Source organism: Podarcis raffonei, chromosome 13 (assembly GCF_027172205.1).
Source record: "Podarcis raffonei isolate rPodRaf1 chromosome 13, rPodRaf1.pri, whole genome shotgun sequence".
NCBI lineage: Eukaryota > Metazoa > Chordata > Lepidosauria > Squamata > Lacertidae > Podarcis > Podarcis raffonei.
This window is the reverse complement of record NC_070614.1, coordinates 43,755,548-43,781,796: the sequence shown is the minus strand read 5'-3', so window position 1 is coordinate 43,781,796 and position 26,249 is coordinate 43,755,548. Positions and strand designations below refer to the sequence as shown.

The following is a 26,249-nucleotide window of genomic DNA, read 5'->3' as shown; positions in this document are numbered from 1 at the left end:
GTTACACAACATTGCATCGAGCCGTTGCTACTCCACACTTTCCTTTTCTTTTAATACTTTATTTAAGATTCAACGATAACAAAAAATCCACAATAACGACTGCATCAGTTCATTACAATTGACCATCTTTAACAGTAGTTGAAAAATTACAGAACATCACTTTAACTTGCTCAAATTTTCATATTTAACTTTTATCTCTTTATCTCTTTCTTAGCAGATCAAAAAGAAAAAGGACCCCCCCCAAAAAAAAAGGTAGAAAGAAAAAGAAGAAAGGGCGGGGGAGAGAGAGATTTAAAGAAAGAATTAGAAGAAAGAAAAAATAAACACATCTGACTTCCCGTTAGACTCATTGTATTATTTTTTCTATTATTTTTTTCACACACAGTTCCAGATTACTGTATTACTTTCTTTGTTTTCATCAGACACCAAAAACATTATATTTCTTATTTTACAAGAATCATTCTAGTTCTGCCAGGAGATGTTTATTGTTACAATAGATTTTCAGATATTTTTTTAAAGATTTTCCATTCTTTCTGTACTTTCTGTTTTGGATAATCTCTGACTCTCCCTGTCATCATAGCTAACTGCAGATATTCTATCATTTGGACCTGACTGGAATAACATCTACAATGAATTTAAAAAGCTATTCAAGTTCTCGTTTAAGAAAAAACCTGATACCTTCCTCCTAGGTATAATGCCACCAGAAATCAAAAAAGAAACTAGACCCCTTATGTACATGACAGTCGCAACCAGGATCTTAATTGAAAGAAACTGGAAAAGTAATAAAACACCTACGATAAATGAGTGGCTACTCCACACTTTCCAGTGCATTTCCCCATCACTTTCTTTCCTGCAAAAAATGTCCGATTTCTGGAGAAGCAGAACACCCGCCCACTAGGGCTGGGTAATATTTGCTTTTCAACATTGTGATATATCACCGGGGGGGGGGGGGGCAGACATCGCGATATACCGATATATCACAATGTATGAAATAAATGTAGTATAAAAACCGACAACTGGGAAACAGCCTTTATCAAAGGTGTCATGGGTTTTGAAGACACTCGAACTCAGGACGAAAGGGAGAAACGCACTAAGAGGAAGGCATGCTTGGCAAACTCTCACCATGATCAAACCTATGTCCCCGCTGTGGAAGGACGTGTGGATCCAGGATTGGCCCCCACAGTCACTTACAGACTCACTTTTAAAACTGTGTTCATGGAAGACAATCTTACTCTGCTATGAGTGATCGCCAAAGAAGAAATATGAAATAAGTATGGAGACATTGGCTGGCTTTGTGGTTTCTCTGTGCCTGCTATTGTGATTCTGGGCCCCCCGCAGGAGGCAGGGGAGAGCTGAGTCAGCAGAATTAACAGGGGCTCCACATCTACGAGCGTCCGCCTTAATTCTTGCTGTATCTCTGCCCCTTAATGTAAGGCTCCAATTTATAAGCTTGCTTTCCAGAATCCACACGCATTGGAATAATACAGCGATTTCAATTCTATTCTTGCGTCTGCGTTTTTGGGTACCTGGCTCCCCAAAACCTCTGTCCCTGAGCACTTCCACACACCAGGCAGGATGCTGAGTGAATGGGGGTGATGACCCAGCGAGACTGTTTTGTTGAGATGAAGTTTGGCATTGAACTTCCAGATTGGTTTCAATAGTACAGACTGGCATGTTGCGATCATTCTCCAGAAGGCCTGATATAATATGCCAGAAGAGGAAGGTGTCCTTATCATGCAAGGCCTTTATTAAGATGTTCCAAGCATTTCTTTCTGCTTTCTGTTTTTCCCATTTTCTCAGAAGTTTATACTTCTGTCTGAGGGAGACATATGCAGTAAATAAGGGGGGAGATTTGCAGTAAACTCGCTTCAGGTGTCTTTTAGCAGCCCCAAATCGGTGGCTGGCTTGCACTCTTTATAAAGACTTGAGGAATGAGATTATCACCCCTCTTTTATTGTCCATTCCGGGTCGCCAAACCACTGCCATAGTGTCCTTTCTCTTGGCAGATCAAGATGAGCAGATGACAGCAAAGGTTGCAAGGTTTTAGCTGGGGCAATCAGAATAGGAGCCACCATCTGAATATTGATTCAAAATCCCAAAATGTTTTTTATATAATTGACTTTTATTTCTATTATTCATATATTGCATTGTTGTTTTATTGCTATGGCCAATGGCTGATGCAAATAAACATTCATTCATCCCAGATTGGGTTTATGCAACCAAGTCAAAAGCAGTGCTGCTTCTGGATTAGGTGGTAAGGGTGTGTATAGGCCTCGCGGCACGCTTCTAGAAGAGAGTTCTTGCGTCCTGATGAGAATTGCATAGAGAAGAAAGATCACACTTATGCTTGGAATGCGCATTTGTCCCTTGAAGCAGAGGAAACTTAATTGTCCATAAGAAACTTCCCACACTCGGCAGGCATTGATTAATGCTCATTCCTGGGTTTGCTCTCATGAACCTGTTCCAGGACCAGGGTGTTATGGGTTCCAATTTGGATTCCTGAGATGCCTTGGCCTGTGATAGTGATTCCACCATCTTGGGGGGGGGGGAGAGAAGAAGAGGCTGTTAGTTATCACCTTAACAACAACAGGGGTGACTTTCCAACAAGGTAGGGAGAGAGGAGGATCACAATCTCTGACTGGCGGGCCAGTGAGAGACCTGAATGAGATGGGCAACAGGCCTGATCCTGCACAGCTCTTCTTGAGTTCTCTGCCTGTCTGTCTTTTTCTGACTTGATTTAAGTCACTTCCCTATTACCTTTTTTCCTTCCTGTTTAAGGGGGGAGGGTCTTTGCTCTAGTCCTCACATATGCATTCAGAAACCTGCACCTCAAACTACACCCTTCCAAAAAAATTGCAGTATTCCGAAAGATTTCAATTACAGCGGTACCTCAGTTTTGAATGTTTCGGAAGTTGAATGTTTCGGTTTTCGAATGCCGAAAACCCGGAAGTAACTGCTTCGGTTTTCGAATGCTTGTCAGAAGTCAAATGTGCCACTCGACTTCTGTAGTGAGTTTTCCAGAAGTACTGTATTTTTTGCTCTATAAGACTCACTTTTTCCCTCCCAAAAAGTAAGGGGAAATGTGTGTGCATCTTATGGAGTGAATACAGGATGCACAGCTATCCCAGAAGCCAGAACAGCAAGAGGGATCACTGCGCAGCGATCCCTCTTGCTGTTCTGGCTTCTGAGATTCAGAATTTTTTTTTCTTGTTTTCCTCCTCCAAAAACTAGGTGCATCTTATGGTGTGGTGTACCTTATGGAGCGAAAAATACGGTAAATGTTTCAGGAAGTAATTTCGGAAGTCGAACGGTCTTCCAGAACGGATTGCATTCGAAAACCAAGGTACCACTGTATATGCAGTAACTCATCTATCAGCCATGGCATCCTGACACCACTGAAATCCTCATGATCATAACAGTTTTATTATTTATAAAACTGTTATTTATAAAACTAGAAAATAGTTTTATGATTTATACCCTGGCCATCTGGCTGGGTTGCCCCAACCACTACAGGCGACTTTCCAACACATATTAAAAAAAACATAATAAAGCATCAAACATTAAAAATATCCCAATACAGGGCTACCTTCAGAGGTCTTCTAAATATGTTTTCTAAGATGGAATCTGAAGCAGGAACTCGTCAGATGACCTCAAATTTGTGGGGAGGTGCATATGGAAAGAGACATCCCAGAGATAATCAGGATTCAAGTTGTTCGAGGTTGTGACACTCAAGCTGGTACTGAACTGCTCTATTCTGGGCCGTAGTTGGTTGTACCACTGAGTGGTGTGGTTGGGTTTTGTCATTTACTTTAGGTACTCACATTCCTGTGGAGCTCTAGGAGAACTAAAGCGTGGCAAGAGCGTGTGGTCCTGGGATACATCTTGCTGGGGTTGGTAGAATGACTGGAACACGGTGCAAGAGGAGAAAAAGAGACAGAGGCAGAGAGAGAAATAAATAAATGGGCATATGAGTATGGAAAGAGAGAAAACAGTGCCCCCCATAGGAAACATCCCTGCAGGGTATTTCCATCACCTCTGATGAAAGACCAGCACCGTAGGGCTCCTCCTCCTTGAAAGCTTTCCATTTCTAGCTGATCAATACAAGTAGTGTCACACTATGCAATTGACATACTGACAACAAACAGTCAATGCACACAATTCTTCCCCCAAAGAATCCCAGGAACTGCGGTTTGTTAAGGGTGCTGCAAATCCTAGCTGTGAGGAGTAAGCTACAATTCCCACTTCGGAGGGAGCCATGTGATTTAAGTGTTTGTCGGATGTGCTTCAGATGTATGGTGCATCTAAAATAGGGGGAAAGAGTCTGTTTCCCCTCCACTCCTCCATCCCAATTCCTTTCATTTTGTGCTACATCTTTTAGACTGTAAGACTGAGGGCAAGGACTGTCTTATCACTGGCTCTGCGAGCCTCTTTTTTTTGTGGCTGAAGAGTGGGATAAATAATGCTTGTCAAATAAATAAACATGAAATGTCAAGAGGGAATCAACTTGGAGCAAGCTACCTTTAGGATGTAACAACAACAACAGTAATTTATTATTTGTATCCCGCCGATCTGACTGTGTTGCCCCAGCCACTCCAGGCTGCTTCCAGCACATATAAAAACAGAATAAAACATTAAAGCTTCCCTACACAGGGCTGTTTTCAGGGCTGCACCCCCTTCAGCACCCAACTTGAAATCTTGTTTTGTTGTTTTTGTTTTTAAAAAAACAATTTCAAGCCATTGTGAGTATCTGTTATATATTCCACCATCCAAACAACATGGTATTGTTTTCTGCTGCGTCTTCTGGAAAGCCAGAAGCGTGCTTGTCAGTCTTCCTCTCCAGCAGGGGATTTCTCAAGAAGCACACATCCGTCATCCTTTCTTCACCAAGCCCAACGCAATCGATGATCTCGCCTCGTCCAAGTACAGAAGCTGCCTATCTCTCAACCCCTTATTGCTTAAGTGATGCCATAAAAACAGTCCAAGGACCTTGGCCAAGAGATAGCCGGGAACGTTGCAGCCCTGGACTAGTGCCTGGAGAACAAAGTGGTCCCTGAAAACAGACCAGGCCATTCATTATCTACATTAGCAATGGCTGCCTTAAAAAGGACAACCATATAAACCTAGTCAATTGCAACATGACATCAGCGATGGCAGCACAACTACATCTGGTGGCCTGCCAAGGGCTTGATCAAAGCTTCTGGTTTTGCCACCCTGGAGAGATCAGTCTGTTGGGCTGGCTGGGTGCTGCTGCGACTGCATTGGACTTAGTGAGTCATAAGGTCATATGTCCCAACTGTCCAATGTTTTACCCGGAACAGTCCACTAGGGGCATTTCTACTATTAAGCAGAGCGAAGCAGTTGATGGTGGGCACTGGGGAACAGCAGCAGATTGCTATGTATTCAATTTATCACTATTGTATTTTCACTGCCGAAAGAGATGCTGCCACTCAAGGCCAAGTGGCTCCAGCCGAAATGGACTGATCCAACATATGAGACAGTTTAGGAGGAGTCAACATGTGGTGGACTCCAACTCCCATCACCCATGACCACTGCTGGCTGATGCTGATGGGAATTGTAGTACACAATTATTATTTTTACATTTTCAGGTAAGTTTTTAATGTTTGGTGTTTTATTAAGCTTTTATATTTGTCACAAGCAGCCCAGAGTGGCTGGGGCAACCCAATCAGATGGGTGGGGTAGAAATAATAAAAATATTATTAATTCTTATTACATGGAGGCCACCCTTAACGCTGGGTTAAGGAATCCTTTCATCTCTTTCCCAACCCCGCCCCCCTCCAACCATTCTCCTACCCTTGTTACCTCCCTGTAGCCCCCAGTTCCCTTACCTGAGGTTGAGGCCAGAATCCAGGCAGGTAGGGTGGATACGATGGGACGGTAAACGAGTCTGAAAGGGGGCGACGCTTGAGTTCTTTAAAAAGACAAGAAAGCAATTCACTTTTCCCTTTAAGAAAGTAGTTTCCCATGCTTGACCAGGGTCAGCCAATGCAGTATCCCACATATGTATGGACTGCAACTCGCGTCCTCCACAACTATTGCTTATGCCAGCTGGGGGATGATGGAGGTTGTAGACCAAAACACCTTGAAGGTGCCATGTTGGCCCACCTCATGCTAGGTCGTCATTAGGCCTTGTGACGAGTGCCCCATTGAGAGTTGACTGAAGACAGGGATTAACATAAGCTCCCTCAGGCACTGAAAGCATTGTGTGAAGGGTTCACGAGGTTCTGGTCTCTAGCCGCCACAGCAACAGGCCAAAAACTTCCAGGCCACACATCCAGTGTCCACGTAAAGAGCTTGCATGTGCATCACAACATACATTTGTAGGTGCTCCTCCATGTGAGTGGAATTCCTGACTCGCTCAGGATTCCCCCTCATACAGGAGAGCCCTGTGGGCACACAGCTTATTTACATGGACGCCATATATGTGGCTGAGAGGGGACCATGGCAGGAAGCTAGCCATAACAAGCTTTTTATCTGTGCTTCCTCTGGAACTCCCTTTCCCCCCACTTTCAGTCAAGGGTTCGGGACTTGAAGGATAAACTTGTTTGTCCTCTCCCCATCCCCTGACGCTCAAATTAATTGAAGATTAAAAAAAAGGTTCTGGTGTAAACTGGAGTGGGGGAAAACCTCAGCCCTGCCAACTTTTCTGTTCTGTTGCTGAAACCCGCTTCCCACAGGCATCTGACTGGCCACTGTGAGAACAGGATTCTGGACTAGATAGGCCTTTGATCTGATCCAGAAAAGCTCTTCTTATGCTCTCAAGGACAAACTGTTCACAATCTACAACTGGGAGGTGAAGTTTGGCCTGTTTTTCTACAAGACTTGCTATATTCCCTTGATAGGTTCCTCCACTTATGGGATGCAAAGCCCCAAACCATTCTCCAGTGTGGAAAAACCCAGTTCACAGCATGTTGTGCCTCATTTTGGTTCCAAGCTTTCTCCCTCCTTTGCCTAAAGCAGGAAGTCCCTCATCATATTAGAACTTGGGTTCATCTCATGAAACTTTTAGGTGGGACGTTTTAAGGCTGGAAGACAAGAACAAGCTTTGCCATGCAGTGTATAATTTGAGGAACTCATCGGTACAAAATGTGGGGGTGGCCGTAAGCTGTAGGTTCTAAAATCCACTTTAGATGATTCTAGAAGCAGCAGTGGAGCATTGTGGGTAAAAGGGGGGAAACAAGCGGGGCATTGTGGAGTGGAGAAGCGCTTTCCAACAACAGGGAATGTGATCACTGCTGCTAAATTTGCCCTATGCTTTGCCCCTCGCCGTGCCCTTGCACACACACACACAATCCCTTTAAAAAATGTCCCAGTTCCCAACTTCACAGCTTATGAACAGGGAGGTAAAGTTGGAAGGAGCTGTCAAATTTCTCTTCCAGACATGCCAGTGCTACATCCAGTTACACACAGTTCTAATTCTCATCCACCTTGACCTTCATTCCCCAAGGCATTTCCCTTTTAAAGTCCCCTTTTTTACAAGGAGGAAGCGCTCGGCTGCACTTAATTTTCTGAAAGGGAGCAAAAAGCCACAGCGGTACTGCAGAGACTTCCTGGGGACTGCAAGTGATAATTAAAATGAGAGCAGGCAGCCAAGCTAGTCTGATGACAGATGCACTTCCCACTAGGAACAGGTGTGGTGTTTCTCCCCCCCCCCCCCCCAAAAAAAAGTGGGATGAGCTTTTGCTTCTCTCCCACCATTACTCTTCTAATGACACACATTTCTGGCTGCTCTGGCTCCAGCACAGATTTCTACCCCTTCCCATTCACTGGACAAGCCCCCCAGAATCAAATGGCTGGACTGGTGGGAGGGAGATGGCTTCGCAGTTGTCAGAAAGTCCAGGCAGTCAGAGCTCCAAACAGGTCAAAAGCACTTGCCAATTTGGACTATGCGGAATTGGCAAAGCTAGCAGCCAAAATAAGAGAACAATTATGATTGTTTGTGGAAGAATGGAAGCTTTTGGGGGGGGGGGTTATTTAAAGATATACTATAGCATGATGAACTTGCAAGCAGGATTTAAATTATGAGTCACAGAAGGAATGAGAGATTTTTGTATTGTTGTTATGGTATATAAAAGATAGAAGATAGGGTGCAGCAAAGGGGGAGAAAAAAAAACACCCCATGGAAAATAGGTTGAGAGGTCGACAAAATGAAAGAAAAATTCATGATGTATTGGAGTCCTGAAAAGTGGCATCCTCAGTTTTATGCTGCCAGCCTGCTATATTCCACAATAATAATGTCAGAGATTGTTTTTGTTGGTGTGATTTTTGCTGGTGCAGTCTTTGTCATGTGGAAGATGGCCAATTCTCAGAGTTTACCAATGGTCTCGAGAGATTTGCATTACTTTCTCATTTTGTGAGGTGTACAATGTTCAACTTTTGAGAATTTAATAGAATATACTTTAAAAAACAACAACAACTGGAGAGAGGACATATTAGATGCCCATAACGAGTTGGATTCACTTTGGAAGCCTGTATGCCTGCCCAAATGAAGTGAGTGTGGTTCTGAAGTGGATTTGCTGCCCAAAGGTGGCATGTCTGTGTCTTATCTTCACTCTGTATCCCCGTAATACATGGGTGGGGAGCCCCAGGCCCAGGCCCCAAATGTGGTCCTCCAGGCCTCCCTAACCGGCCCTTGGAGCTCTCTGCAAATGATGCTTCTTCCTGCGGCAGCACCTTTCACTGGGCCAAACGTTCAACCACCTCAAGTACTTTGGCATGGCTAGAATGTGTCCTAGGACTTTGATAGTGTGAGATGAACCCTGTTTGAGGGGTGTATGAGCTTTGGGGGGCTTTTGAATAGCTGAATAGCTGGAATGCAGGCTACCATACAAAGGTAAGAACTGCATCCCTTGCTTGGCCCACATTTTGATTCTGACCACCACACACACATTTGCCTTTGGCATCTGTCCGCTGGAAGGTTTTGCTGTAGGGAATGGGCCCTTAGAGTGAGAACAGTTCCCCATCCCTGCTGCAGCAGAAAGAGGGTCTACTCCCTTTTAGAAAGGCAGAAAAATTACCTGTATGCCTGGGCCAGTTTCGAATCTTCACCCCTTCGTGAGGAGGCGATCCATAGCTTGGGTCCTCAGCAAATTTGAAGAGTAAAATATTAATGTAATTGGAAGTGGCCCCACATTTGAGCCCCCAAAGCATTCTGTTCACACCAGTGACTTGCTGAATCGTTTTAACTATCTCAAAAGAGGCAAACCCTGTAATCTTTCCCAGTCAAGAAAAGGCTGGTGTCCCAGTCGATCCTTCCAAGGTGAGTTGGCAGGGCAGATGCCAGCACAGCCGCCATCTTGGATTAGATCAAACACGAGTGGCACAGGCCCTGCATGTGTGTGCAGGGGATACAAGCCTTTCGTGCTTGTGTAAGAGCTTGGCCAGAAACCAGTTCAGAGCTGGTGGCCCGTCACCGTCCCTCACTGAGCCCTCACTGTCCATTTCCACCCAACAGTTCCCACAGCAACCCCAACCAATGGCTTCTCGCCAAAGCCCCCAGCTTGTGCTATCCACTCCATTTCCCCAACCCATCCAACTCTCCTCAGCCTCGATGGGTAACATTGATAGAAGTGACCTTACTTTCCTGATCTGCGCGCTGTGACTACGGTGAAGCCCAGATTTCCCTTCTCGGTTTATTTTGGAAAAGTCTCTCATGGGTACAGCCTCTGAAAGGAAAAGGAAAAGTGGGGGGGGGGATAAAGGCAAGTGAACACAGTACATTTTGAAGAGGACATGGCATCACAAGGTGAAATTCCCTCATGATTTGCCTGTGACAAAAGGGCTAAATGAGGCCTAAATCCACACATAGGCCAGCAGTGGCTGGTGCCCATTGGGGCTGGTGGAGAGGAAGGAAGTAGCTGGAACCACAGACAACGGCAGGCACAGACAAAACTAATTCTAGTTTTGTCCCCCAACCTTTTCCCTGCTGAGTTCTACAAGGAAAACATCACAAAAGAGAAGCAAGCTGGCAGGTAGTTCTACCTCCTGGGTGTAAGGCAGGCAGGTGGGGCTGGCTGGCTGAGGAGAGACTTGAGGTTTGTTGTGGCAGCTCCTCATCTCCATTGACCCACGCATACCCCACATTGCAGTTTTTCTATGAGGACTGAGCCCAAATGCTTCCTGTCCTCCAGGATGCAAAATTAGGGAGAATTTTGACAGAGGGGCAAGCAGAGATGAGGCAAAACACTGGACAAACATACTACAGTGCCACCAACAATCCAAATCAGAGCAAGAGCCATTATTTCTGTCTTTGCTCTAGAGCCTCGTGTGCAGGAAAAGGCATCTGCTAGCCACCTTCCTTTAGGAAGAGGGAGGTGGATGTCTCAGGTGGCTGATACTTGTTCTCATGAAAAGGAAGCAGGTTGTCCAATTTCTTATTATTGTGTTTTTTACAGCCAGGAAGAGGCACTTGCTGCATTTACTACCTCAGGTGCCCAAACAGGAAGGCTACCCTTGGCCCTCACCTTGACTTGGGGGTGAGGAAGAGGACAGCATTTACTGTTTTCACACGTTCAGGTAGGTAGCCGTGTTGGTCTGACGCAGTCGAAAAAAATAAAAAAAATTGTCCAGTAGCACCTTAGAGAGCAGTTAAGTAGTTCTGGGTATAAGCTATCTTGTGCATGCACACTTCTTCAGATCTGAAGAAGCCTGTGTATCTGAAGAAGTGTGCATGCACACAAAAGCTTATACCCAGAACTACTTAGTTGGTCTCTAAGGTGCTACTGGACAATTTTTTTAGTTTTTTTCAATTGCGTCAGACCTGAAAATGTGTGTGCGTGTGTGTGTGTGTGTGTGTGTGTGTGTGTGAGAGAGAGAGAGAGAGAGAGAGAATAAATAAAACTCTTTCTCACTTCTGCACACCCATTATCTCAGCAAGATTTGTGCTGAAGTTTCCCTTAGTCAATTACTGTCTTAGAAGTAGAAAATGCTCCCAGACCCAGTTCACAAACCCCACTCACCATTTTGTCTGTGTGGAAACTCTTCCAGTCTTAAAGTCCTAAGCTGCTCCTCAAATTCATAGGAAGGGGTTAGCGGGACCTCGTAGTCCAAGGGCTTCGATACCTGATGGGCAGAATTGACTCTTCCTGATATCGTATCCAAGTTGACCCTGGTTTCATTTGAAGGAGAGCTCTCCATCTTTAAATGGGACCAGAGGAGAGAAAACTCAATGTAACAGACAATTTAGAGGGCTTAAATCCAAAAGCACCATTCTCAGGTACCGTACTTGGTTTCCGACGGGGCAGTCTCTCCCCCCCCCCCAGGTCTTCATCACCCATTATGGACTGACAGTGCTTTTTTTCTTAAGAAAAATTTGTTTTCTTGTTTACTCAAGAAAATCACCATTGTATAGTTCAAATCAGGGGGGGGGGGATACAGTAAATGGACAAAAGTACAAAGATTCACAAAATGTTTAGGGGAATGCATACCCCTGCATCCCCCCAGAAAAAAAACACTGTGGGCTGGTATTATACCTAACCATTTTTGACCTTTCCCTTTAAAATGTATAAATTACTTCCTTTGGTCTTCCAGATTGCTGTTTCTATACCTTAGGTATTATCGTGTCATCTTGTTGCATCACTTTTCTTTTTTCTGCACAAGTATTGCCAGGACTAAGTTCACAGGCAAGTATTGTTACGTATGTTGTGTTTGTTGTTACATGTTTCTCATTTGTCTGAGAAAATTTCAATAAAATAGTTTTTTAAAAATGATTGTTTTGTTGATTAAACGGACTTTTTAACCAATGAAGGAGAATGTCCACATTGTCGCAACTGGGAGCTGTTTTACCACAGACCAGGCAGACGGGGTGTGTGTGTGTGCATGTGTGTGTTTAAAATGATTGTCTGTTGCAGCTTACTGAGGGGATATAACAAGGGAGAATTTAAAAACAACAGCAACCTGACATGGACGAGATGATCCTCATGTTCCCTTCCAGCTCCATGATTCTATTATTTCTCCTCAGTATTATCTATGCAAGGTAAAAATAGAGGACTCCTACCACCTGGTGGCTGTCTGAAAAAGTGCAACTTACCAAGCAATCCTGGACCTTGCGCACAGCGGCCACAATGTGACGTTTGTACTGGGAAAAGGCATCCTCTGTGTTTTCGCTGCACTCTAAGCAAAATGGGGGGGGGATGAGAATGAGGGAAGGACTTTGAAAGACAATTGTAATTATTTAACGTTGCTTGTCGGGTTACAAGAAGTTTTGTAAGGAGGACTTTATAAATTATTGTGGAAAGGATTAAAAATAGATGATGTAAGAGAGGATCTAGAGCAATAAGTATAGCTATAACATGCAAAAATAGAGAGGAATTTAGAAAACCATTAGAAGGAGTTGAGGGAAGTCTTAGGCTGTGATAGCCAAAGATTTGTTATGAAGTTGTTACGATGGAAAATTTGTGCAAAAAACCAACGTGTGTGTGTGTGTGTGTGTGTGTGTGCAGGGAAGGACCTGCAGAGACCTCAAGCCATTTACGCACCCAGGGGCAGGGTGGGAGCTGGGCATTCAGAATCACACCACAGTTACAGGTAGCACAAGCACCCTCGTTTTGCCAGTGCAAAAGTCTTTACCTGCCAGCTGAAGAACAAGCGACAGAGCCCCAAAGCCTAGGAGCACCCGCTGAGAAGGCCCTCTCCCTAGTACCCAATGCATGCAGCACTGTTCCCATTCCGCTGCAGTTCAGGTTCTGCAAAGATGTTATTTGGCTCACTGTGGCTAAATTTAATAATGTAATCCATTACATTACTGCTATATAATTCCACACCATTCATTCTAATGGAGCAGAGAGTAAAGTCATCAGTAATGGACTGGGTGGGTGGGTGTGGAATGACAGCAAATAGTGGACTTTGGGGGGGGGTTGATAACAGTGAATACTACTTGTATTCGAATGCCTGATTTCTATTCCTGTTTGCAAAGGGACATATGAACTGATGTGATTTCTGGTACCGTTTCCCATTTTGACTAAGTTATCTGTCATGAACCACTATCACCTTTTCAAATGAAATGTAAACATTATATTCCACTTGATGTTAGCACTCTTGTGGTGGGGGAAAGGGTCACATTTATTACCTCGGAAGGACGGCCTTTGGTCTTGGTTGTGATGCCAGCAGAGTTTCATCAGCCTGATCAAGTCTTCTAGTTTCAACACTCTACTGGCCATCATCTCCAGCTCCTTAGTACTGGGCCTTTGGCCTTGGGGGATCAGTGACTTGATGATGGAGCTCATATTTCCAGGGGGGACATCTAAGCAGACACAGAAACACAGGTTGTATGCAAAATATTCTGAAGGGGCCATGCAGATTTGCACAAGGCCCAGTATAATAGAGGAATTCATATGCAGTTCTCCGGAGTCCGAGTCCCAGTAGTATTGACTAGGGACATGGGTGGCGCTGTGGTCTAAACCACTTAGCCTCTTGGGCTTGCCGATCAGAAGGTCAGCAGTTCGAATCCCCACGACGGGGTGAGCTCCTGTCGCTCTATCCCAGCTCCTGCCAACCTAGCAGTTCAAAAGCACACCAGTGCAAGTAGATAAATAGGTTTCACTGCAGCAGGAAGGTAAACAGCGTTTCCGTGCGCTGCTCTGGTTTCCGTCACGGTGTCCTCTTGTGCCAGAAGTGGTTTAGTCATGCTGGCCACAGGACCCGGAAAACTGTCTGTAGACAAACGCCGGCTCCCTCGGCCTGAAAGTGAGATGAGTGCCGCAACCCCATAGTCGCCTTTGACTGGACTTAACCGTCCAGGGGTCCTTTACCTTTTTACCTTTTAACTAATATTGACTACTCCATCCCGGCTCTTTTATAAGACATGACAATTTGCAGATTAAATTGCAAAATGGGGAGGGGGCAGGCCAAATTTTGAGCAGTTTGAAGGGAGGGGATTTAATGGGCACATGCCACCTTAGTGTGGAAACAAAGAAAGCTGTCTACACAGAGTGGCAATGGCTCTCCAGGATTTCTGACAAGGTCCATTCCTACCTGGAGATCCTGTTGGGGATTGAACCTGTGACCTTGTGCATGCAAAGGTCCACTGAGTTACTGCTCTTCACCAAAGGCTTCCCCTGCTTTCGTCACACACCGTCAAGGGCCAAATTTAATAGCTGAGGGGAAAAGCATGTGGTACAGTCCTCTTGAGAAGAGTGCACCACATGATAATGCAGGGGTGGGGACCCTATCTGGATGTTCCCCTGAATCCAGCTAGCATCTCAGGGATGCAGGTGAAGAACATAAGAAGGACCACACTGGGAGCCCATCCAAGGCCAGCATCCTATCCTCACAATGGCCAACCAGATGCCTATCGGAAGCCAGCTAGCATGACCTGAGCGCAATGGTACTCTCCCCATTTGTGAGTCCCACTCACTGGTATACAGAAGCATATTGCCTACAACAGTGAGCAACATATGGACTGTTGTTGGCAAAGGCTGCCTTAGCTAATCCCGTCTAATCACTGGATAGGCCGAATCACACACAGACTTTGCAGCTCTCTGTTAAAGGTAAAGGGACCCCTGACCATTGTCCAGTTGCGGATGACTCTGGGGTTGCGGCGCTCATCTGGCTTTATTGGCTGAGGGAGCCATGTGGCCTTCCGGGTCATGTGGCCAGCATGACTAAGCAACTTCTGTTGAACCAGAGCAGCGCATGGAAACGCCATTTACCTTCCCGCTGGAGTGGTACCTATTTATCTACTTGCACTTTGACGTGCTTTCAAACTGCTAGGTTGGCAGGAGCAGGGACCGAGCAACGGGAGCTCACCCCATCGTGGGGATTCGAACTGCTGACCTTCTGATCGGCAAGTCCTAGGCTCTGTGGTTTAACCCACAGTGCCACCTGCATCCCAGCTCTCTGATAGGCAGCTGCTTTCTTTTCCTTTCTTGCGATGGTTCTTCAGTGCCTGTTCCCATTAATAAATAATATTTCACAGTAGTCTGCGAAATCTCTGACAGGTAGAAAGAAACCGGAAGAAGACTCACTTGCGTAAGGGTCTTCGCCAGTGAGCAACGACCACATGAGAATCCCGTAGCTGAAGAGAGAGAAAAACAAGAGAATCAGGATCTCAGGAGAGACTGCCCTGCACAAGATCCTCTTCCTATGTAGACCAATCTTTTCCATAGCCCCATTCCTTGCTCCATCTCACAAGCTTATCCAGTGTTTATGAGCAGGGAGCTCGCATACTAAAGGGGTACGGTCACACAGGCTGAGATTCTACCACTGAACGCTGGTAACCAATGCCAGACAGAAAGGAAAAGAGCACAGTAGAATTTATGGGACTACAGTGGTACCTCGGGTTAAGTACTTAATTCGTTCCAGAGGTCCGTTCTTAACCTGAAACTGTTCTTAACCTGAAGCACCACTTTAGCTAATGGGGCCTCCTGCTGCCGCCGGAGCACGATTTCTGTTCTCATCCTGAAGCAAAGTTCTTAACCTGAAGCACTATTTCTGGGTTAGCAGAGTCTGCAACCTGAAGTGTATGTAACCCGAGGTACCACTGTACTGGATTACCCCATGTAGATATCAGTAGCTTTCATTCAGAAACTGGCTTGTCATGCCAAATGACCCTCAACTCTATGTCGCTCACGTAATTGCAGTGCCCCCTGTTGTCCAACACAGGCAATGCAACCCATGTTCACCTGTAGACGTCTGTGCCTGGGGTCGGCTTGTAGTTCACATTGGTGAAAGCCTCAGGGGGCATGAACTCCAGAGTCCCGCCATACTCTTCCTCTTCCCTGGATTTGATGCTGGCGTTCCGAGTGGTCCCTCGCTTGAACTTGGAGAGCCCAAAATCAGCCACCTGAACCAAGAGGATGTGGGAGGGAGGGGGGAGGTGATGTAAGCAGTGGCTGGAGAATGAGATGCACCCATTTCACAGAAAGAGATTGGAACAACCTGAGTCATCCGCCCACGCAATTATACATTGCAGAAGACCGACTCCACCTTCTGTTACGTGGTAGCTGGGATGCCTCATACAGAAGCAATTCATAAAATAAAATAAATAATTAAATAAGAACAATCTACCCACTTCCACCAATTGAAAAGCTAAGAAGGCATTTGATTTATGAGGCTTGTATATTGCTTTAAACTAAACAAAAGCCTTTATAGTACAAAATACTGTAATGAAATATACTCATTGCTATTTTTATATTAAAAAAAGAACACACCATGAGCGCCTCCCTTGTTCTCTTATAGTGACAAGGGCCACTTTAATGGCAAGGGAGCTAAGTGTGGTATAGTGGTTAGAGTTTTGGACTAGGACCTAGGAAACCAAGGTTTCAATCCCCACTCTGCCAGCCATGGTTGTTACAGGGATGACATTTGGGGAAAGTGGGATATAAACATGGGATATAAATGTAATTAAAATCAAATCTTTGAAGAGCTCTTGCTAACCCTGTGAGGGACCTTGGAGTTCTGCAGATTGGATTTTGGAAACCACTGCTCTATGTCAAACAGTTGCCCCCTTAAGACAAGGACAGGGAACCCATGCCTCTTCCACGAAAGACATCATTTGACTACAACTCCCATGTTCCCCAGCTGTTGGGTCTTGCTGACTGGGGCTGGCAGGAATTGGAGCCCAACAACCCCAACAACATCTGGAAGTTCACAAGTTCCCCACCCTACAGGAAGTCAACTGATGGTCCTCGTACACGTCTAATCCCCGGTCTTGGATCACTTTGCTAAAGTTTGGAGCAATTATAAGCTTCACTTTCTTTAAGAGCAAACTGCCCTGTCTATCTTCTTCTGGGATCGATCCAGCACGAGAAGTGAGTTGCAGTTTCCACTTTCCAAAGCAGATCATGGTGCATCTGCAGCAGCACAACCGGATGGCTCAGTTGCAACAAAACATGTTCTTAGTCCTTATATTCCATGCAGGTCTTCTTTGTTTTTGTACCACTCCATAAGCTTCACTGAAAGTTTGAAACTCACTCAGAGGTTGCAGAGAATATCAGCCTGCCCAGAAGTCTGCACACAGGCAATGACTCTGAACTGCCCACTCCACTTACGAAATGGGAATGATGAAACTCACCCGGACGTGGAGCTCCTCATTCAGTAGAACGTTGCTTGGCTTGAGGTCCAGGTGTAACAGCGGGGGTTTGAGGCTGTGGAGGAAATTCATCCCCAGGGCTACCTGGTGGAGGATGCGAATTCGCAGGGCCCAAGGCACAAAAGGGACCCGGTACCTCAAGGCGGACAGGGTGCCGTTCTCCATGAACTCCATCACCAGGCCCAGATTCGAACCAGTAGCACCGCCGAAGCCAGCCAGCTTCGTGTCCGCTTCCACTCTGCCCACAAAGAGGCCAAAGAGACGCAGGACATAGGTAAACCGCGCCTCTTCCATGGCCCGGGCTTCTTTCAGGAGTTCCTCCTGGGTGAACGATGTATTGCTGCAGGAAATGGCGGTGGGGGGGAGGTAAAAGAGTCAAAAGTGAAGGTAGAATAGCAAGAGGAGGAAGGGTTTGGAGACTGAAGCTACTGTGTGACATTTTAGTGTATTTTTGGTCTCTGTGGAAGTTGCCCAGAGTGGCTGGGGAAACCCAGCCAGATGGGTGGGGTACAAATAATAAATTATTATTATTATTATTATTATTATTATTATTATTATTATTATTATCTCTGAGAATGGCTTCAAACTGGGATTACCGACCTCATAAATCTCACGGCCCCTGAACCTGTCCAGACTGGAGTCACAAGATGGGTGGCTGTTTGTGGACTGTTCAGTGTGCTGTGATGAGATGAAACCAATCCTACAATTTCTGGAAAGGTTTCTTCCCCTGAAAAAAAGGGGACTCAATTTTTCAGCCTCTGCCTCAAGGCGGTCTTTAGAATTATGTTGAGCATGGAGCTAAAAGGATGCTAAACTATGGCACTCGCTCCCACAGGAGGCTGCGATTTAAAACCAACTTAGATGGCTTTAAAAGAGGAATGGACAAATTCATGGGAGGGGGAGCTATTGATGGGCCCACTAGCCACAATGGCTATGATCTGGCTCCACAGTTGTGGGCAGCCATGCTTCTGAACACCAGTTGTTGGAAATCGCAGGAGGCTTGAATCCTGTGTGCTGGTTTCCAGCAGACACCTGCTTGGCCACTGTGAGTACAGGATGCTGGACTAGATGGGCCTTTGGCCTGATCCAGCAGACTCCCCTTAGTTTAACTGACTTTGTGATCCCTGCAAGGTGGTGTGTGTGTGTGTGTGTGTGTGTGTGTGTGTCTGTTGTTGTGTGTTCTTTCGATTAAGCATTTCTCCAGTGATTGCTGAACTGTCAAATGGACTCAGGTGAGAAAGCAAGGTTGGGAGAACCTTCAACTCTTTCCTCTTCCCACCTATTCTGCTCTTGATGAGCAAGACCACCTTGTTTATTTTAAAAAAACACTTCATTGGGGGTGGGGAGATTTTGATCAGAGCAGCGGTATCTGAGGAAGGGGGAAATTATACCTCTCCCCCATTTCTCCCTAGTGGAGAAATAAACACAGGTACCTGAAGAGTACCAATATGTCCACCCCTCCCAAAAAAAGGTCTAACAGTAGTGTGTGAGAGAGAGGGGTTTTAGATAAGGAAAAAAGAATGTCCATTGCATTATCACAAATCAGAATTCTCTAATGGATCACCATCATCATTTCAGTCCACCATTATTTATTGCACAGCCTTCAGAAATATCTGCTTTAAAGGAGGAGTGGGAAACAGAGGCAAAATTGGCCTGGGAAACAAATGTAAACTTAATCTTTCTAGAATAGGATTTGCACACAGGATGTGGTCTGGGGAGAGTCCCAAGGGCCTCATAGAGAGGGCTGGGGGGCACATTTTGCCCCCTAGTGCCGACATTCCTCATCCATAGCATTTAGGACTTGCATTCCTAAAAGCTTTTATTCAATCTACCTTAGTAAAATTCATGTACATTGGAACCTCGGTTGTTGAACGCTTCGGAAGTCTAACGTTTCAGCTTTCAAATGGCGACAACCTGGAAGTGAATTCTTCCATTTTTGAACACGCCTTGGAAGTCAAACGGCTTCTGAGGTGCATGTCTCCATTTTTTCAATGGATTTTGCTGACCGCCCATTGCGCCTTGGTTGTTGGATGTTTTGGAAGTCGAACAGTCTTCCGGAACAGATTACATTCAACAACCGAGGTTCCATCGTACGAGGGGAGAGGAACAGTACTTCCTTTCGCTACCTCGCTCGCTCGCTCCTCATCCACCCAACCTCCACCTACTCCCAGTACCTGTTGAGAATCTTCACGGCAACATCGATCCTCCAGTCTTCGTGTCGAGCTCGGTAGATGGTCCCAAAGGCTCCCCGGCCAATACACTGCCAGTCCCTCAGGTGCTGGCCAGTGATCTCCTCATAGAACTTGTTTGGAGCAGCCATCTTTCCCGAAGGGTCATCTGCCAGCAGCGATGCTCACTCAGCGTTGACTCATGCTATAAGGCCTGCCTTAAAGGTGAGCGAAGGGGGAAGAAAAAGAGGCACCTTAAATGTCTTTTTTTTAATGAAATCATTTTTATTGGTTTTACAAATACAAAGTACAAATAAACATAAACTACAGTAATAAAAAGTAGTAAAAAATAGGGACGCGGGTGGCGCTATGGTCTAAACCACAGAGACTAGGTCTTGCCGATCAGAAGGTTGGCGGTTCGAATCCCCACAACAGGGTGAGCTCTCATTGCTCAGTCCCTGCTCCTGCCAACCCAGCTGTTCGAAAGCACATCAAGTGCAAGTAGATAAATAGGTACCACTCCGGTGGGAAGGTAAACGGCATCTCCGTGTGCTTCTCTGGTTCGCCAGAAACGGCTTAGTCATGCTGGCCACATGACTGCGGACAAACGCCGGCTCCCTCAGCCAATAGAGCAAGATGAGTGCCACAGCCGCAGAGTCATCTGCGACTGGACCTAATGGTCAGGGGTACCTTTACCTTTACCTTTACAGTAGTAAAAACATATCTGTATAAAGAGATTCTCCGAATCTCAAGAATTCCCCCCATCCCCTCCATGGGGTCTCATTTTAAACATCCACAACTGCATATTCATCCGTACTCCAGCTTTTATATCAAACCATATTGTCCACAGTGATTTTTACACTACAAGTGAATCAAAATCCTGCTTTTTGTTTCCATCTGCTTACAGTGGTCTCCTAAGTAACTTAAAAATTTTCCCATTCTTTTATAAAGTTTTTATCCTCTTGGTTTCTGAGTTTTCCAGTCAGCTTTGCCATCTCGGCATAGTCCATTAGCTTGGTTTGCCATTCTTCTCTGGAAGGGACTTTGTCTTCTTTCCAGCTCTGGGCTAAAAAACATCCAGGTGCTTACATGTCCATCTAGCCCAAGTGCAGGCAAACTAAGGCCCGGTGGGCCGGATCTGGCCCAATTGCCTTCTAAATCTGGCCTGCTGACGGTCTGGGAATCAGCGTGTTTTTACATGAGTAGAATGTGCCCTTTTATTTTAAATGCATTTCTGGGTTATTTGTGGGGCATAGAAATTTGTACACCCCCCTAAAAAAATATATATATAGTCCGCCCCCCCCCAAGGTCTGAGGGACAGTGGACTGGCCCCCTGCTGAAAAAGTTTGCTGACCCCTGGTCTAGCCCAAGCCCTCATAAGAGCAAGTGGGAAGGCAGAGGCAGACAAAGACGAGCAGACAAAATGGCAAGTGTGAGTTTGAATCCCTAACCATCCATGATCCAATAGTGTGGGGTTATTTTTATTTTAAATTTTATTTATTGCATTTGCGGGTGGCACTGTGGGTTAAACCACAGAGCCTAGGACTTGCCGATCAGAAGGTCGGCGGTTCGAATGCCCGTGACGGGGTGAGCTCCCGTTTCTCGGTCCCTGCTCCTGCCAACCTAGCAATTCAAAAGCACGTCAAAGTGCAAGTAGATAAATAGGTACCGCTCCGGCGGGAAGGTAAATGGCGTGTCCGTGCGCTGCTCTGGTTCGCCAGAAGCGGCTTAGTCATGCTGGCCACATGACCCGGAAGCTGTACGCTGGCTCCCTCAGCCAATAAAGCGAGATGAGCGCCGCAACCCCAGAGTCGGCCATGACTGGACCTAATGGTCAGGGGTCCCTTTACCTTTACCTTTTACCCCACCCTTCTTCTCCAAGGAGCCCAACATGGCATGTGCAATTCAATCCCCATATACGCCCTGTGAGGTAGGCTAGGCTGAGGAGCAGCGACTGGCCCAAGGTCACCCAGTGAGCTTCATGACGGAGCGGAGATTTGAAACCTGGTCTCCAAGGTCCTCATCCCACACCCTAATCCAAGGCAGTCCAACTTTTCATACTAAGTGAGTCGCAAGAGTACTTTGACATGGAACCCACAGGCTGGTGATGGGGAGAACCAAGGCCAAAATTTGACACACACCCCAAGTCATAGCGCTACCTTCCCAGAGGCACTGGGAAGTGTGAGGCTCTAGCAGGGTCCTAGAGCCCTCCCACCAGTGTAAGAAACTCAGATATACAGTGGTACCTCGGGTTACAGACGCTTCAGGTTACAGACGCTTCAGGTTACAGACTCCGCTAACCCAGAAACAGTACCTCAGGTTAAGAACTTTGCTTCAGGATGAGAACAGAAATCGTGTGGCGGCAGCGGGAGGCCCCATTAGCTAAAGTGGTGCTTCAGGTTAAGAACAGTTCCAAGTTAAGAACGGACCTCCGGAACAAATTAAGTACTTAACCTGAGGTACCACTGTATAAGCTATGTGCCAAATGGATCCTTAAACCAAGGTTGCAGTTGCCAAAAAGGAATGTCTAGTTGCCATTTGGGGGTAAGATTGATTCTCAGATAAATGTCTGGCTAGTTCAGACGATAACACCTTGAGGTAGGTTAAGAGCTTTGAGAACTTAATGTCACTCAACCCAGGGACAGTCCACTTATATATTGCTCTATTCCTACAAGGATTAGTGTGTGAAAACAGTCAAGATTCAAGGATCCCCAGGCACGCACCTCCAGATGGTGAAGGTGTCAGGCGCCATCCTAGCGTGCAGGCATCCCTCACTTGGTCTCAAGTGGTCAATAGCCAGGTGCGAAATGCACCTGGCGCCTGGCTAATTTCAAACACTGCCTCCCACCTCCTTCCCAAAACTCAGGAGGGAGGACTCTAGGACCCTGCGTTGGCCAGCCCTGCTCTAATCAGAGCTTCAAAAGGTTTCCAGCCCTTTCCCTCCTTCACCTCTTGGGGATGCCTTCTTGAATTTTCGGCAGTTTGAGATCCTTGGAGAGGGCTCAGCTCTTTTGGCACATTCTCCAGGATTTCTGCTGCATTTACACAATGGAGCCAGTGGTTGGGCCTGGGAGACCTGGGTTCAAATCCCGCCCTCCCCCCATCAGCCATGAAGATCACTGGTTGCCCTAGGGCCACTCACCCACACCTCCACCCACCTCACAGGATTGATGTGAGGATGGGGAAGAGGAAAACCAGGCACACCACCTGGAACTCCTGGGATAGAAATGGGATAGAAAGGTGCCAATCACACAATGAGCACCTGAGCGAAAGGGGGACTCAGGACAGGGCAGCATCCTATGCTTGTTATGTGGGTGGCACCTGGAGCCGTGACCAAGTGCAAAGGGCCTAGGGCTGTCTGAGAGTAAGGAAACACGCGGGAGAAGCCCGTGGGTGCCTTATTTCCTGCTATATATAGGCACAGGCGTGTTCGGTGGCTTTGGAAACCTTACCTGCCTAGGACTGAGAATTAGACAGCCACGTTTACTGGAAATCCTGGACCAAGTCGCAGCGATCATTATGGGCTGGCGGGGGTGCAGGGTGGAGAGGCATAAAGGAGCCTGAGGATCTAAACTCTCTCCCTCGCTTTTGCCTCTCCTTTTGCAGGTAGACTGAGCCCACTCAACTCAAACCCCTTCCCTCCGTTACCTCTTTCTCTCTCTCTCTCTTTTGGAAGCGTTCCTTGCGGCAGGGAAACCTCTCAATTTCAGGCCTCACCCTCGGCAGACATTGCAAGCTTAATCCCACTTCCCTTCCGGGCGAGGATCAGATTCAGCGCTGCCAGGAGCTTCCCCTTTACTTTCTGTTTCACAACCTCTTTGCTGTTCTCTCCCCCCTTTTCCGCTTCCCCTCCCCGCTGTGGGAGATACTCTCAGGACGAACCGCGCTACAACCTCGAGCTTCGGCGCGCAGCAGGTCCCAGGTTCAAGTCCTGCCATCTCTGGCTAGTGACACCAAGCAGCGAATAAATGGGAGGGGCGCATTCAGTGGACAGCCGATCTCCACCCCAATATTTAAAAGCTGCTCGTCTCTTTTTAGAGAGAACGGAGAGGATTCCTGCGTTGCAAGAGGTCGGACCCTAGTTGACCCCTTGGGTACCTTCCGACTCAAAAAGATTCGCACAGAATAGATCAGGCTTTGAAATCAGAGCTGGAGCTCAGCACCCGGACGGTGGTAGGAAAGGAGAGCGTGGCTTTGAGCCTGTGCAGAGAGCGCTTTCTTTTCTCAGCCAGAGCCTGGGCAGCGCAGCTGAGCAATTCTTCCCCCTCGCTCCTCGTAGACAGCGCAGCCTTCACCGGCATATCAACAGAAGACGACTGTACTGCATGAATTCAAAACCGTAGAACATACATAGAAAATACATGTCTCATTGCTAGGGATGGGTGAATATGTCAGTGTGATGGTTCCTCTGAGTTTCTCATTTTTCAGGCTATCCACATTTCCACGTCAGTTTGCATTTTTATTATTTAAAAAAAACAGGAAAAATCATCTGCATTTTAGCGCTAATTTCTCCTAAAACACACATTTTCCTATGCAATTCCCCTAATATACACTTTTTTTTGCAAAGCGTGTTTCCCTGATGTATTTTTGCGTGGTATTTTCACTAACATTCACTTTGCATTAATGTATACACCTTTGTGCACAGTACCTATCTGAAAAAGGACACTGCCCAATTTGGACAAGTGAAATTTCAAAACGTGGCTGTGTTTTGGTTTGCATCTTGTTTTCAAAGGTATGAATCCGCTGATATCAAAACATGTATAGGGGATAAACTCTTTCCCAGGCTACTGGGCTGTCCATTGAGGTCCTTTCTCACCTGCCCTTCTATAGAGCTCAGGGCAGTATACTTTTAGCATCACCACAAGTCTGCTCACAGGGCCGGCCCTAACATTGGGCAGAGGTGCCCATTGCAGGCAGCTGTTTTTGGATGCTGTGAAAGAGCAGCCAATGGCTAGTTATCTAAGTTGTTGTTGATGCATATTAAGAGAGGCACGCATGGTGCACCACAGGTGCCAAAATCTGACCAGCTGTGAACTTTGATGTGTGTCTTGTGAGCACAGATAAAGCTATGTCATTTGCTGTTCTGCCTTGGGCAAAGAGGTACCAATTAGCCCAGGAGCTACCCAGTGGACTTTGTGAGGATTTATATCCAGGCCTCCCTAGTCTGTTACAAGTGAAACACTACACCACATCAGGTGTGCTGTGCACCTCCAGCCCATAGACCATGGGTAGGCAAACTAAGGCCCGGGGGCTGGATCTGGCCCAATCGCTCTCTAAATCTGGCCCGCGGACAGTCCGGGAATCAGTGTGTTTTTACATGAGTAGAATGTGTGTTTTTATTTAAAATGCATCTCTGGGTTATTTGTGGGGCATAGGAATTCATTCATTTCCCCCGCAAAAATATAGTCTGGCCCCCCACAAGGTTTGAGGGACAGTGGACCGGCCCCCTGCTGAAAAAGTTTGCTGACCCCTTAAATAGACATTGTAGAAGAGGACCTCCCTGTCCACCTCCTGAATCCCACCCCCATCATCTCAGCTAGTCATCCTTCAGCCGCGTTGCAGACCAGAGCACCTCTCCAAGCCCGATGAATTGATTGAGATTCCATTATCATCATCATCAGTGCTATTTTGCTAGAAAAATAGGCGCTGGAACTCACCACGAACACCTCCCTTGTTCTCTTGGAATGGCAATGGCGCCAACTGAGAGGTGCTGGATGAGTTCTGGCAATTTCCAGTTCTGATGATCACTATTCATATCCAATCCTTTCCCCCGCAAAGCAGCCCAGGGCAGCAAATGCGCACACACAAAAATTAAACATCCCAAACTAGGCCACAGCAGTCGTGGCTGCCACCACAATCTGCATCATTCCATGACTTTGTGACTCTAGAACAGCCACAGGCATTCCTACGCAAGAACTCCCTACCTCCTTTCACTATACCAACCATCCTGGTGGCATGAATCAACCGATTTGCATGTAGGGTTGTCACACAGGCAACCAGGAGTTGGGCGGGTGCTCTGGGAGCATGCTTAGCGCCACACCTGAGTAGGTGTGGAATGTATGACAAATGCAGTTGCTAGTGCAAGAGACTCTTAATCTCAGGGTTATAGGTTTGAGCCCCATGTCTTCAAAAAAGATTTCTGGATTGCAGGGGGTTGGACTAGATGACCCCTGTGGTCCCTTCCGACTCTACAATTTGATGCAAGGAACGCTTATGTGGGGGACGAGGTGGGCCACCAGTTCTACATGCAGCCACTTCCATATTCATTCCCACTTAACAGTTGGGAATGTTTCTAGACATTCCTTGACATAGCCAAAGCTCAGCCCACAGCGCTCAGGGTACAATATGAAAATGAGAATAAGGGAAGTAGGGTTGCCATATTTCAAAAAGTAAAAACCAGGAGAGTTGAGCTTTATTTTTTTTTAGACAAACCCCCAATGTTGTTTTTTACAAAAATGTCAAAAAAAACCCCAAGATTTTTCAATTGACTTGCCCAAGATGCTGGATAAATTCCCACTGGACATCAATTCCGCCTTTGAAATCCAGGTAATGTCCAGACATATGGCAGCCCTAAGGGAAGGGAGGATGGTGATAGACAACTGCTAGAAATCTAGCTAGGCATATAGCTCAGTTGAAAAGGATGAATCCTGGATAAAGTGCAACCTGCAACAAAATGGTGCAGCGTGGATAGTTCCTGGTCATTGTGCCAGCCCACCATCCATTCTTTTCTCCATCAGATTCTATTCATTTCCCTTTCCCATCCACCTCTCTCTCTCACACACACAACCTCCCAGTTCTGTTTTCCCTCCCTCCATAGACTTCTTCAGTTCTGCAAACCCTTGGTGTGTCCCCCTCCATGCCCCAGCCCACCCCCCACCCCCAGTGTAGCTGCAAAGCAACAGCTCTCGCGCATGGACATCACAAACGAGAGAGAGGGAAGATCACCACCACCAGACGATAAACTTCAGTTCGGCATTTCCTCCAGCTGCTTCTCTGCTTGCTAGAACTTCCCTTTCTTTCAGATACCTCCGGGG

At 46.4% G+C, this 26,249-nt stretch overlaps 1 protein-coding gene across 1 annotated transcript; it reads right to left on the bottom strand.

The window, feature by feature from the left end:
• Nucleotides 1-2,101: 2,101 nt before the first annotated feature.
• Nucleotides 2,102-19,429, bottom strand: RIPK3 (receptor interacting serine/threonine kinase 3). Its single transcript, XM_053361467.1, has 12 exons — nucleotides 19,222-19,429; nucleotides 17,030-17,387; nucleotides 15,639-15,799; nucleotides 14,982-15,031; nucleotides 13,085-13,258; nucleotides 12,047-12,129; nucleotides 10,977-11,154; nucleotides 9,598-9,683; nucleotides 9,036-9,099; nucleotides 5,847-5,929; nucleotides 3,822-3,903; nucleotides 2,102-2,535 (listed from the first exon to the last, which is right to left on the bottom strand). The coding sequence occupies exons 1-12, from the start codon at nucleotides 19,365-19,367 to the stop codon at nucleotides 2,426-2,428; spliced, it is 1,575 nt and encodes a 524-aa protein (XP_053217442.1). The 5' UTR covers nucleotides 19,368-19,429; the 3' UTR covers nucleotides 2,102-2,425.
• Nucleotides 19,430-26,249: the final 6,820 nt, after the last annotated feature.